We start from the raw sequence: 14,543 nt of genomic DNA, 5'->3' as shown, positions 1-14,543 counted from the left end.
GCCAGGGTCCCAAACACGGCTTCAGGACTTCTGCAAGGTCCCCGTTCCAGGTCTACCACAGCCAGGACTCCTCGCTCTGTCATCCCTCTCGCCGATGCCCAGCTGTAACCACCAAGAAAGAATCCACGCAGCATGCCTACACAACTGGAATCATTGCCAACATCGCTCTGACTTTCTGCAGGAATTGTGAGCTTGAATACTTTGCTGAAATAGATTTGATTTCCCCACCAAAGGCTGAGGACCGTGGAAATAGAACCAGTATGACTCAAGATTGGGATACAAACACGCTCTGACCTCACACCTTTATGGAGTCATTGAGATGTACAGTATGGAAACAAATTCATTGTCTGAGCTGAGCTGTCACCTTTTTTTATAAAACCTTAAGTTATCTCGAGGAGGTGACTTAAAAGAAGTTCTGGGATTTACATTTTAATGAACCGAAACCTGCAACCCATTCTAAAGGGTGAAAAACTTTACAATCCAGGTTTGTTCAATATATCATTTCAGTTGCACGACACTGTTATCTTTTGCTATAAATTATGTCTTATGCTTTTATACTCCACAACCACCTGATGAAAGAGCAGCACTTCAGAAACTAGTGCTTCTAAATAAACCTGGTGTTATGTGAAATGTACACCCCAGTCCAACACTACCACCCCCACATCAATGCTGGGGTAGCCAGCAGAGCTGCGCACGCGCAGTTCCGTCAGGCGCTTTTCTCCCTCTCTCACACACGCGCACTCTCCCCGTCTTCTCGCACGCACTTGCGCAGAGCCGGCAGCCTTTTCACCCCCTCCTCCACACGAGCGCTGGCGGTATCCGTCGGAGCTGCGCACGCGCAGTGCCCTCTGGTACTTCTCCCCCCTCGTCACCGCACACACTTGAAGCACGCACCTGCGCAGAGCCGGCAGCTTTTTCTCCCCACACCCCCCCCCCCCCGCCCGCCTCTCCTCCGCAATCCGAGGATCTGAACATGCGCGGTGACGACGGTCCGGCCTCCCCTTCCCCCCCTCCCCCTCTATGGCGGATGTGTTGGAGTGAAGACGAGGTTGAGTAGTCTCGTTCCGGTGTTTTCGCCGCTGTCTGTCTGTCTGTCCGTCCGGCTGGCTGTGGCCTCGGTCCCGCGCACTCGCTGCCTCTCAGCTTCTGGGAGCTGCTGCCGCCGCCATCGCTGGCCGCGCCCGGGGAGGAATGATTTTGGGGGTGGGCAGGAGTTGGAAAGGGGGGCGGGGGGAAGAGAGAGAGAGAGAGAGACAGGATGGGAAGGCGAGCGCAGCCCCCACCAGGCGCTTTTTAAGTGAAAGTTGCAGCGCAACAAAATGGCGAGAGTTTCCCGCGCACTGTCATTAGGAGCTGGGGGTGGGGGCTGTACGGCTGGGCCTCTACCAACCCACCCCTTTTTCCCCAGTGCGCACAATTATCACCGTTGCATGGTAAAAGAAAGGGACATTTTAAGAGTATCGATGACAATAAATTAATATTTAAATCAGTGACCGTGCAAAACAAGATGTTGCCACCTCCCTTTCTCCAGCAGGTGGTGTGGATTCTCACTGCGGGATGGTGCAGTTCGGTTGATCCTTCTGAAAGGCTTAGGCCACGTTTCATCTTTATGAATGTCCGAATAGGGTTGCTGAAGTTGTAATTCCTAAAAAATTTACCGGATGACTTATTTCAGTCCCTCTGAAGCAAAACTTTGACACGCAAATATCCCTTTGACACAAACACACGCAGAGTTGGCAAAATACAAATCTCGAAACATTGGTTAAAAGTTTAACTCCCATGATTAAAAACATTAAAATTGGAATTATTTCCACACACAACCAGTTGCGTTGCCTGTTCTTAAAACCTACTGGAAGTCTTCCAGTAATGATATTTTATTAAAATGTTTCAATCATTTAGCCAAATAACTTAGATGAAAGAATTTAATATGACAGCGATTAACAGAAGAGAAACCTCTCAAATGATTAGGTATGAGGAGGAGAGGTTTGTAAAAATCGGCCAAACTATATCGTAGGCAGTTTTTTTTTCTGACAAATATATTATTTACCAAAAATATTGAATGCATTGCTAATTGTATGGCTGGTATAGTTGTGTGATTATGCATTTGTGCAGCTGTTTGTTTATACATGTGCAAATCGTTTAGTTTTTTCCCATAAAATTTAATGGTGCTGTAAGTAAGTGACATTGCACAAGTGCTTTCAAGCTGAAATGTTTAGTTGTTGACTCGGGTCATTTTAGGTTTTGTGATAAAGCCACAGTAAGTGCAAGTTGTATGTTGCTATAAACTGCATCCAGTTGTAATGTGCTAAATTACTATTATTAATCTTAGATTCCAAATTATATTTCTTCAAGGTAGCGCATTCAAATTATAACTCAGGAACGAGATTTAACTAATCCAGGGAGGCTTTCTTGATTTACTCTTTGGTGAGATGTAATTAAACAGGGCAACTCTCTTGATTTGCCCTTTGTAGAAATGCCTAGTTTTCACTAACCACAACGTCGTGGCTGAACTTAGAGACTCGCCATTTGAAGAATCATACGTCTGTATCAGGTCATGTATTTGTGCATGTATCCTAACCACTCAGTGGCACAGCCGGCTGAGAATTTCTCTAGGATTTTTGGTGTTGGGCTGTTAAAGTGGCAGTCAAAAATAAACTTAAGTGAGATCAAGTTATGCCTGTCTACTTGGGATCAAATGTCTTTGCTCTGGAAATGGCTTTGTGAAATTCTGATGTACTTGAAATTCTGGTATGGAAAGAAACACTGAAATCAAGATAAATTTTTAAAAAAAGGTGATAAAAAGCCCAAATTACTGTATCAAACTTTTGTTTCTGGATGTTATGTCCCTACAACCTTTTCACTGTTAATTTTATTCCAAAGAGGAGCCAGCAGCCTCTTTTGGGTATATATAGCTTGATAGTTAATTCATATTTCTCACATCTTCAACTCCCATGTGGGTAAGAGGGTGTTCCAAAAGGATGTGGCTGAGTTTTGGACCTCTCGGTGAAATTGTGACCTGATCTTGAGTAAGCTTGGCAGTTTTTGTAGCTATTCCATTTAGCATTTGTCCCACCAAATAACCCAGTTGTTTATACCAAAGTTTTTTAAATGCCAGTGGAGTGTCCCTGAAACATTTTGGAATGGAAATGTATGAAATGTTGTCACCTTGATTAAATGTTCTTGTTTATAAACTATTAAACTGTAATAAAGGTTTATTTAAAAAAACAAATTAAGAATAAGCTATCGTGAACATGGTTCTTGACTTTTTTTTGTGATATACATTTTTATTTGGAACTGGGAGTATTGTTAACAATATGAGAACTGGTTGATGCAAGTTACTTGGGTGCTACCGGGGAACTGAACTAATATGAGTAGAGATGCAGTATGTTGTCTAGGAGAAGATGTAAAGCCATAAGGGTAGGGGCTAATGTGACATTAAGAAATAGTTATTAACCTTGGACATTCACTTCCAACTGTGTGTTAACTTATTTTACAACATGAAACTTTGTAACAGTAAACTAGTTACCATGATGCTCACTTGGAAATCTTTGCTTTACCAAATCCTTGGTAATCATTCTGAAAAAATTCTTGTGTATGGTGCTATAATATTTATTTAAGTCATTTTAGAACTTTCAAATTACGAGTAGTTTTTTGCTTGAAGGAATTGCTGCGAATGGGAATATACCTCTTTAGTTGTATTTATGTTATACTATCAGAAGTTCCAATTAATGCAAAGGTGTCCTTTATAGCTGAAAATCCAAAAGAATGTGTTTTGTGTAACTCATGGCACATATTTGAACATAAAATATTTGTGCCTCCCGTCATTGTTCTTGATAAGGTTTTGCTTGAGGGTATGGTAGTTTATCATGACTCTCTAAAGCAAAACTTTGATGGACAATTATTCCTTTGACACAAAAAAATGCATAGTTGGTAGAATGTAAATCTTGAAACGCTGGTTAAAAATGTATCGTGTCTATCTTTGTTTCCTAAGATTCCTAGGGAGTGAGTTCAGAGGCACCATGCTATCCTTATGCATTTGTTAGTGTAGATAATGAGACAGTGTATAAAGAAAAAGATTGATTGTTCTTACCCACTTTTCAGTGACTAGTGTCAGTGTGTTATTTGGTATTACCTAGGATCATGTTGGCTACAATGTGTCCCCACTAACCCCCGCCCCAAAGCGCCAGGCGCAAGGACCGTTCCCTTCGCCAATCCTTGGTTTGTGCTACTCTCTCCACCAAACCCCCAGGTACCTACCCCTGCAACCTGAAAAGATGCAAAGCCAGCTGGCACACCACATCCCTCACCTCCGTCTGGGTTCCCTAACAGTCCTTCCAGGACTGCACAACCTGCCTCTTCTAGTTTACAGTATCTGGTGCTCCCGATGTGGTCTTCTCTACATTGGGGAGACCTAAAGTAAACTAAGGGAAAGTTTCGCCAAGCGTCTCAGCCGGGCACAGCTACCGTCCATTTTAATTCCCCTTCCCACTCCCTTTCTGACATGACCATCTTTGGCCTTCTCTATTGCCGCAACGAAATCAAATCCCAAACTAGAGGAACAACACCTCATCTTCTGCTTGGGCAGCATACAGCCCAGAGAACTCAATGTTGAGTTCTCCAATTTTAAATAACCTCCCTCCCCTGACTCCCTTCCTAGCCCCTCCCCATCCCTTCCACTCCTCCCAGCCACGACCCAGATTCATTCCTCCTATTGACCAACCACGTCGCACCCTCTACCTGTCTTTACCTATCTCCATTTCACCACCCTGTCCCCACACCCCTCTTTGTCTGCAGCTCCCCTTACACCCACCCCCACTCCTGAAGAATGGTCATACCCAAAATGTTGACTTCTCCACCTGACGCTGCCTGGCTTGCTGTGTTCTTCCAGCCTGCTGCAGTTTTTTTGTCTCCATAATGGGACACAACGACCAAAAAATGAAGAAGATGAATTACTAAAACTCCTGTTGTAATTTTTGCTTCTGGTTGCAAAATAATTTCCTCAGCTTAACCAGAGCAAGTTCTGCTGAGATCCAACATGAAAGACTTGTATTAAAAGAGTACGTACTGGACAGGCTAATGATGCTATACTTGAATTGTATGCTTTTAGAGGAACTGAATTAAAACTGTATGTGACAAGTTGAGCATTAGAGTTGAGGAATTTTTAAGAATAACTTCCCTCAGTAACTTTAATGAAAAATTGGCAGTTCTTTTTATTATAATGTTCTTCAGTCCGTTATTGGCAATGTGATATAATTGAGAACAGTATGGCAGCTTAATACTGTATAATAATTTTTTCAACCAACCCCGTGTTTGCTCCTGTTGGCTACTTCTGTCCTTTTGAATATTGTCATTCATGCTAATGATCATTTCATTTGGAATAAAACAGTAAGCAATCAGGTTTGTGAGCATCAATTGAGAGAGAAATAAAGTTAATATTTCAGGTTATTGGCTTTTACCAGAGATGCCAGCTGTTTCCTAGTAATCTTTCCATATGGCAATTCTTCATGAATAAATCTGGGCATTAAAGCTATACAACTAAAATATCACAGTTAAGGTTGACCCTGTTTTCATCCAGAAAGCACTCGTGAACTTTCTGGGATATTCTTCAGAAAGGAAGTTTGAACTTTTTGAAAACCATCTCCTTTCCTCCACCTCCACCCCCACTACCACCCAGAAAAAGCATTGCATCAAGGACTACACTATCATGGTACTTTGCTGGTGGTAAACTGCTTTCAGACATCTGGTTGTGAAAAGCATTATACCCCTTTTACTGATGTAAACAATTCAAAAGGTCATGCTTTGCATCCAGGACCCACATTCTCAAGTTAGAGGTGCTGTTATGAAAATAAACTGAGGAAAGATAACAGAATTTTTTCTAAAACACAAAAAAATTCAATTTCAGCCAGAGTAAAACATCTTGTGGCTATTTAATGTAAGCAGAAAATAGTGTATAATATTGCATTTAGAATCGTTACTTGACAAAGACACAAATCATGAATACATTTAAAAAAAACTGTTCAGTGAGATTTCATTGTGTTGTATTTATTCCAAATAGTGTGTGTAATTTTTGTTTAGTAAATAACTGAATGGATTTGTCTTAATGTTAAAACTTGGGCTGCTTTGGGGGAGTTGACACGTTGGTCATACATTAATTAGTTGGCATTTGGATGCCATGGATGAAGTGGCTTCATCCATTAATGAGCAGATTATTAGGAAGGGAATGCTGTGATGGAAGGTGGAAAATTATTTATAGGAAGAGAATGTAGTACAGTTGTATTGGTATTTTCTACTTAGTAGTCCACTGGTGGAAGGGCCTAGTTGTTTTGTATTGTTTAGGCTCTGTCTGTGAGTTTGAAGTGGATGTCTACATTTTCTTAACCTTTTTTTTGTGCTGTTGATATTCCAAACTGCAATTGTAATAGAAATCAGAATGAGTATGAGTTTAAAATTGTAAGCGAACTTATCAGAAATGCTTCTTGTTAGTTTCCTCCAAATTCTGTCCAATGTACAGTAAATAAATTTGTATCGTGCTCTAGTTTTGAGTTACACTTTGTCAGTTATATTTGAAAGAGAGCATATAAACATAGGGTAGTATAAATAATTGGTCTGGCTTGTTGCACTGTACTTTCTAATACAAGTGTGATCTGCAATGTGCTTCTTGGAAGAAAGCTCTATATATTGACCTTGTATGCAATCTCCAAACTTGCCAGAGGTTTAGCTTTACACCATCTAAAGTTCATTAATCCAATAACATTTCTCAGACCTTTTTGAACCAGTTTGGTACAGCAATTGTTGTTTTTGCCATTAGCAAAGTTAAACCCAAGTGGTATAAAATTGTCTCCCTGGAAAATGATTTACTCCATTGCATGAATAATCCAGAGATCTAGGCTAATGCTCTGGGAACAGGAGTTCAAATTTCACTATGGCAGCAGATAGAAGTTGTATTCTATTAATAAATCTTGAATACAAAACTAATTTATGAGTAATGGTGATCATAAAACTACCATCTGGTCTGGCCAATGGATGACTCTTACCAGTCCTTTGAAATGGCCAGGCAAGCTACTTTAAGGGCAGCAAATGTTGCCCTTGCCATTGATGCCCACATATCAGGAAAATAAATTTTAAAAATTGTTTAGTAATGACACAAAGATATTTGGTCCAAATGTGCAATCAATGAATGTCACTGAACAGCAAGTCTTCATAGGGAGCATTATCTTGCAAACTTCCAAGTTTTTGAGTCCTTCACTGAGTGAATGAGGTAACTGAATTGAATATTAGACAAATAGAGAGCAAAATCTGACAAATGCCTGCATTTTAATCATAAGTTATTGAGAGAGATGATATTTCTTTTTACAATATAATTTTTTTTGTAATGTCAGGTAACCAGTACAGAGAAGATTCAAGAGATTGCGAGGGATTTGGACAATTAAGTGGATCAGCTAACGGATAGTGAATGGATTTTAGCGTAAGTGAATAATAAGAAAATGAAAAAGTCCAGGAAGCATGAAACTCTTTCAGGTGTTCTTGATGACACAAAGACATGAACAAATGATTTTCAGTCAATCACATTCATTCCCTTCAAGCTTTGTGTATCTTCAATTCAATCTGTTGGGAAGTGTCCTGCAAACTTGTCTGTTCTTATTACGGTTTACTTAGCACTCAGAAGACCAATTCTCTCTCTCTCTCACCATCATTTATACTGATTTTACATTTCTTCAGCATTAACAACCCTTAATCATTTGCACTAGGCCAGCTCCTCCGGCAAAAGCCTATAATAATGATATGTTTCCCTACACCTTTTCAGTCTGAAGAAGTCACACCAGACTGTCTTTCTCTCTGCAGATGCTGCCTGGCCTGCTGAGTTTCTCTAGCTTTCTGTGTTCAATATTCAGTGATCCAGTTTAGATTTTTAAAAATCTTGTATTCTTACTGTAATTGTTCTGGTCTGTGGCAACGCTGTTTAAACTAATACATTGAACCATTTGGACTAAATAATTTTGAATGCAGATGACAGAGCAGACTTGAAACAATCTCTGACATATGAATTGAATAGAAAAGACCCAGAAAAAAGCTCTAAATAAGAATTTTTCCAATTTGATTATTATCATATAATTTTAAAAGAAACAATGGCCTCCATTTCTTGTCCACATAACCATTTATATGTGAACCTTAATGGATGTCAAAAATCAATTCCAGTGAGGGGACCTTGCAGCTAATTCCAAACCAAACTTCATCCAACTTTTTACCTTGCATCTTTAATTCACTGGCTTTCAAGAGGGAGCTCTGTTCAATCAAGGGAAGGCTTATCAACTGTTGTGTATATTGAGATTTTGCTGGCTTTCTGTGTGCCAGAAAGTCAAGCTAGACAATTCCTAATCTGTGCTTTGTTCCGGAGTGAATTGTAAACTGAAGTTAACTTCCCTAATATTTCAAGTTCTTTATCTTATCAGTATCTAAAAAGCTAAAAATGCTTTCAATTTTTATTACCTTTAACAGCATATTTAAATTTTTTTTTGTGTTTTGAGATTATCTTCCTCTGACTTCTGAATGCATTCCAGTGTACATTCAAATATTTCCACTTAGCTATGATCATGTTGATTTATTTATTCAGCCATTTAGTGTCATTTTATCTTTTTATTTCAGTGGTTACTTCTGAGATGGCAGAAGATGTCAGTGAGGATGAGATTGGCATTGAGAGAAATACTACATTATTGGGACCAAATGCTGATATAACTGAGGATTCTGAAGCAGAACATCAAGTTTTCCAGGTATGGTTATGAACTAGACAAGAAAAAGGTTTGGCCAAAGTAGATGCTGATGGAAATAAGCAGAGGCGAATCAACCTATGCGGAGGGAACAGACTTTAATATTTTGGGGGCAGACCTTTCTTTGCAAAATTTGAATACATGTTGAAATACTCAGTTTCAGTAATACAAACATGATGGTATATTTCAATATTGTTGTACAAATGATTACTTTGATATTTGTGTGCATGGTTGGTCCTTATATTTTCTGTCAAACCCCCTGGGAAGTTCCTCAGATCTCCACTTAATAGCTACCTCCCCATGATGCAGCTGAGATTGAGGTCTCATCATGTAGGTACTGTATCCTCAGTTAACTATCCAGCCAGATTACAAGTTTTTATTCAGACTTCGAGATTATCATTCTGATGTTGTTGCTTGCTGTTGCTGTTGCTTAAATACTAAGCCAGTTAAACTCTGCTTTTGTATTTTCTTAACCTTCAAAGCAATTAGCCTGGATAGATGATGGAGAATCTGCGTTTGGAAGGAATGATCCAATCACTGTCATTCCTATCACAGTTCACATTACCGATGATTCTACTACTACCCAGAATCCGACAGTACAGGTGTCTCAGCAAGCACCGACTCTGTCTTCTGCGCCTTTCCAGCTGATGGATCAGAATGGACAGCCGATCCAGTATGAACTTCAATCACTGGGGGATACAAATGCACGTATGGTTAGTAACAGCAGTATATACAAATTATAGAAATTGTGTATGTTTCTCCTTACCTTGTGCAATAATCCTGTTTATTGCTGGAGTCAAACAATGTTGTGGCTGCTACGGTGATGATCTAAGCACAGAATGTGACATCATTATTCTCAGTTTAAAATCTTCAAAGAAATTTAACTGGTAGCAAATTGAAGAACTAACAATTCAGTACAGTAAACTCTTAAGTTTTCAGAAGGATCCAGTAATCCTTACAGAGCTGGTGGAGGAAGGTTAATCCTCTGAGTTGATTCTTTGACTTGCGTTCTCCTCAGTTAGAGATTTATCCTCATCATTAGATGGAGGAAGTAAAACAATCTGGCTTCCCAAGTCAAACCATCTCACAACTTTCTGTCCAAAAGTTTGTTCATGGATTTGAATAAGAGGGTTGTAGTGAATGTGACTGTTCAGACTTGTACATACTAATGCTCTGGGAAGTAAATGCCTAAATAATTTAGCTGACAACAGGAATTTGTCTTAAATCATAATATGCAAGATACAGTTTCTTGCATAATATGCAAGAAACAATAATTGAATTTGCAGTCATATGTAAATTGTAGATTTGCACACTTGTAAATTTTCGAGCCACTGTTTAAAAATACTTGTTTAATTTAATCAGTCTTCACAATTAAGAGATTTAAACCTTGAGGAGAACTTAAAGGCATAATTTCTTTAACAAAACTGATGCATTGCAAAGTCAGGTGATCACCTTCCTTTCTACTATATTCCACCAATGTGAGGTAAACCTTACTGATTTTAATCAGTGTTTGGTGTGTTTTTTAAAATTACTTCAGGAGTTGCATGGCATGACTGGCCAGGCCCAGCATTTATTTTCCATCCCTAATCGCCCAAAGGGCAGTTATGTGTCAACCACATTGTTGTTCCTCTGGAATCACATGTAGGATGGTCGTTTCCGTCCCTAAAGGACATTTGTGAACCAGATGGGTTTTTCACTGATAGTCTGCAACAGTTTCATGGTCATCATTAATTCCAGATATTTATTGAATTCAGATTCCACCACATGTGGTGGCAGGATTTAAACCTGGGTCCCCAGAACATCAGCTAAGTTTCTAGATTAGTAGTCCAGCAATGATACCTGTAGACCATCACCTTCCTGTTGATTTACCAAACATACTTTAATTGTCTCGTTTTCATTTTGGTTTTAGGACTTTAAGTTCTCCTTTCTAGAATTATTGAGGTGTATTTTTTAAAAAGGATTTTCACAAGTTTTTAAAATTCTTTTAAAGCTTCAGTTTTGGCTGACACATTTGTAGCCATTTAATTTATACTGTCTTGCATTATGGCTTGTGCAGACATGCCTTCATCAAGTTAGTTTTAGTCATAATCTCATGCAGAAGGTGCAAATCTGCCAATTTACCTCTTCCCATACAATCTAGAGTCCCAAACATTTGGTGGATAAAGGGATTTGCCTGAACTGCTTTCAAAACAGTATGTATTTTTTTTCTGCTCATGCTGTCTCTTTTGTATTGGCATAACCGAACATAGATTGAATGACTACTTTTGGAGAACGCCTTTAGTCTGCAAGCATGTCATCTATCATTGGGTGGGGTTGGTTATCGCAGTTAGTTGGATGGCTGGTTTGTGAAGTAGAGTGGTGCCAGTAGCATTGATTCAATTCCTGCAGTGGCTGAGGGTTATCATGAAGGACTGTGGTTCTCAACCTCTCCATTTGACTGAGGTACAGTGACCCTCGGGTTAAACCATCACTCGTCATTTCCCTCTGACTGGTAAGAGAGAAGTGACTAGTGGTGGTTTAACCTGATCTATGGTCTGGTAAGACTATGGTGACCTTTACCTTTTTGGTTTACATATACCCTCTGTTGTTTTAATTTTCTGCTCCACACTGACACATCTGTCCGTGGCCACTGTCCCAATGAACCTTTATGTAAGCTTAAGGAGCAACCCCTCGTATTTCAGTTACACGCTTCACAATGTCCAAACTCTTGAACTCACAATTTTCTATCAAAACCTTTGTCTTTTTTTTGGTTTACAACTATTGTTAATAGTTGTTTTTCCATTTTGAATTCTTCTAGATCTATCTTTTGTTTACCTTGTCCAATCATCCTTTTGTGCTTTCCTGCCTTTAACCCAATCTCCGATCTTCCCTTTTATTCTTCCATGGTCAAGTTTTATAGTCTCTGTACTAGAACCAATTAACCTAAAACTTTTTGAAATTTGATATATTGTCAACAACTCTTTCTACAAATGCTGCCAGACGGCTGAGTATTTCTAGCTGTTTCTATTCTTAAGACTTCCAGCAGTATTTTGCTTTTATGTCAGAGTAATTGACTTAAATGTTTTTTGCTTAGAGATGAATTAATTACTTCCAATGAGATCTTGGGATTCATCTTGGTAAAATATACCTAGAGACCCAGAATGGGCAAAAATTGAGTGTGGTTGGAATTATGTATAGGATGTGCCAGCAAAATTTATAATTTGCCTTTCTTTCCTGGTAAGGTCAGATAGAAAGGAGGAGGATGCCACCTAATGGTGGTCATGCATAAGACCTGTGTTTTTTTTTAAAAAGAGTTATGCATGTAAAATAGTACTGATCCTTTTTCTGTGAAAATTTATGCCAGATCATATTACTGTCATTTGACTTCCAAAAGGTCCTGGGCTGTGGGTCACCCCATTTTTTTCCCTTAACTCTCCTCGTTTTTTTTTTAAGGCCCAGCTCTTTATTTTTGCTTAAACTTGTGTTTCTGTCAATTTAGGTCATTTTTACATATTTGCACGTTATTGACCACTTAAACTGGATGAAAGATTAGATTAGATTAGATTACAGTGTGGAAACAGGCCCTTCGGCCCAACAAGTCCACACCGACCCGCCGAAGCGAAACCCACCCACACCCCTACATTTACCCCTTACCTAACACTACGGGCAATTTAGTATGGCCAATTCACCTAACCTGCACATCTTTGGACTGTGGGAGGAAACCGGAGCACCCGGAGGAAACCCACGCAGACACGGGGAGAACGTGCAAACTCCACACAGTCAGTCGCCTGAGTCGGGAATTGAACCCGGGTCTCTGGCGCTGCGAGGCAGCAGTGCTAACCACTGTGCCACCGTGCCGCCCACTAAGAATAATATTCTTAATTGCTTACAGCCTTTGGACAAATAATTAAAGGATAGCAAAGATCTTTTAATAAATCAGGCGCATTGGTTTACTTAAAAAGTTGTGCAGGCCTCTCCAATGTATTTCTGGCTACTGAACTGAATGTAATTCATCGTTTTAAAACTTACGACTTATTTGTAATCATTTTAAATGGTTAAAAATCGCACAACACCAGGTTATAGTCCAACAGGTTTTTTTGGAAGCACTAGCTTTCGGAGTGCTGCTCCTTCATCAGGCAACCACCTGATGAAGGAGCAGCGCTCCGAAAGCTAGTGCTTCTAAATAAACCTGTTGGACTATAATCTGGTGTTGTGTAATTTTTAATTTTGCACACCCTAGTCCAACACCGGCATCTCCAAATCATTTTAAATGGTCGCCTTTAAGTTCTGCTCTGCTGTTCCTAATGAACAGTAAATTATCACCATTCTGGTTTCTGCCAATTTCTCCCATATGGATTATGAGCAGAAATAGGCCATTCGGCCCTTTAATCTGCTTCACCATTCAATAAGATCGTAGCTGATCTGTTTGTGTTTTGAATTCCGCGCTCCTCTCTCCATCAATAAATTTGATTTCCTTCTCAATCAAGAATATGTCTGCCCCAGCCTTGGGAATATTCAGTGACCCTGTCCTACCTCACTTCTGAGGCAGAGTTCCAAATTCATACAATCTTTTTCGATGAAAAAATATTTCTTATCTCTCTTAAAAGGGAACCCCTAATTTTCATAAGAGTATCCGTAAGTTTTGATTCACCTACATGGAATCCACCTTTTTAAAATCTAGCCATTTGGATACAGAACTGACTTGGAGGTAGGAGGCAGCGGGTGATGGTGGAGGGTTGTTTTTCAGAGTGGAGGCCTGTGACCAATGGAGTGCCACAAGGATCGGTGCTGGGTCCACTACTTTTTGTCATTTATATAAATGATTTGGATGTGAGCATAGGTGTAGTTACTAAGTTTGCAGATGACACCAAAATTGGAGGTGTAGTGGACAGCGAAGAGGGTTACCTCAGATTACAGCAGGATTTGACCAGATGGACCAATGGGCTGAGGAGTGGTAGATGGAGTTTAATTTAGATAAATGTGAGGTGCTGCATTTTGGGAAGGCAAATCTTATCTGGACTCATACACTTAATGGTAAGGTCCGGAGCTTTACTAAACAAAGAGACCTTGGAGTACAGGTTCATAGCTCCTTGAAAGTGGAGTCACAGGTAGATAGGATAGTGAAGAAGGCATTTGGTATGCTTTCCTTTATTGGTCATAGCATTGAATACGGGAGTTGGGAGGTCATGTTGTGGCTGTACAGGACATTGGTTAGGCCACTTTTGGAATATTGCGTGCAATTCTGGTCTCCTTCCTATCAGAAGGATGTTGTGAAAGGGTTCAGCAAAGGTTTACAAGAATGTTGCCAGGTTTGGAAGATTTGAGCTATAGGGAGAGGCTGAATAGGCTGGGGCTATTTTCCCTGGAGCCTCCAAGGCTGAGGGCTGACCTTATAGAGGTTTATAAAATCATGAGTGGCATGGATAGGATAAATAGACAAGGTCTTTTCCCTGGAGTAGTGGAGTCCAGAGCTAGAGGGCATAGGTTTAGGGTGAGAGGAGAAAGATATTAAAGAGACCTAAGGGGCAACTTTTTCCACGCAGAGGGTGGTGTGTGTATGGAATGAGCTGCCAGAGGAAGTAGTGGAGGCTGGTACAATTACAGCATTTAAAATGCGTTTGGATGGGTGTATGAATAGGAAAGGTTTGGAAGGATATGGGCCGGGTGGTGGCAAATGGGACTAGATTAGGTTGGGATATCTGGTCGGCGTGGGCAATTTGGACCAAAGGGTCTGTTTCCGTGCAGAAAATCTCTCTGACTAGATCAAATCAGTGTGTCTTGTCCTCTACCTTCGGCTCC

General features: G+C 39.9%; 1 protein-coding gene across 3 annotated transcripts in view; it reads left to right on the top strand.

The window, feature by feature from the left end:
- Nucleotides 1-644: 644 nt before the first annotated feature.
- Nucleotides 645-14,543, top strand: part of LOC122551330 (calcium-responsive transcription factor-like) — a 63,158-nt gene continuing 49,259 nt past the window's right edge. For all 3 annotated transcript variants that reach the window (XM_043693057.1, XM_043693055.1, XM_043693056.1), the window contains exons 1-4: nucleotides 645-1,048; nucleotides 7,380-7,465; nucleotides 8,644-8,768; nucleotides 9,248-9,478. In XM_043693057.1, coding sequence (XP_043548992.1) covers nucleotides 8,658-8,768; nucleotides 9,248-9,478 — 342 coding nt within the window. In that variant the 5' untranslated portion in view covers nucleotides 645-1,048; nucleotides 7,380-7,465; nucleotides 8,644-8,657. The remainder of the gene's footprint in view (nucleotides 1,049-7,379; nucleotides 7,466-8,643; nucleotides 8,769-9,247; nucleotides 9,479-14,543) is intronic.

Source organism: Chiloscyllium plagiosum, chromosome 7, assembly GCF_004010195.1.
Source record: "Chiloscyllium plagiosum isolate BGI_BamShark_2017 chromosome 7, ASM401019v2, whole genome shotgun sequence".
NCBI classification, from domain to species: domain Eukaryota; kingdom Metazoa; phylum Chordata; class Chondrichthyes; order Orectolobiformes; family Hemiscylliidae; genus Chiloscyllium; species Chiloscyllium plagiosum.
The sequence above is the reverse complement of the archived record's forward strand: the minus strand, read 5'-3'. Positions and strand labels throughout refer to the sequence as shown.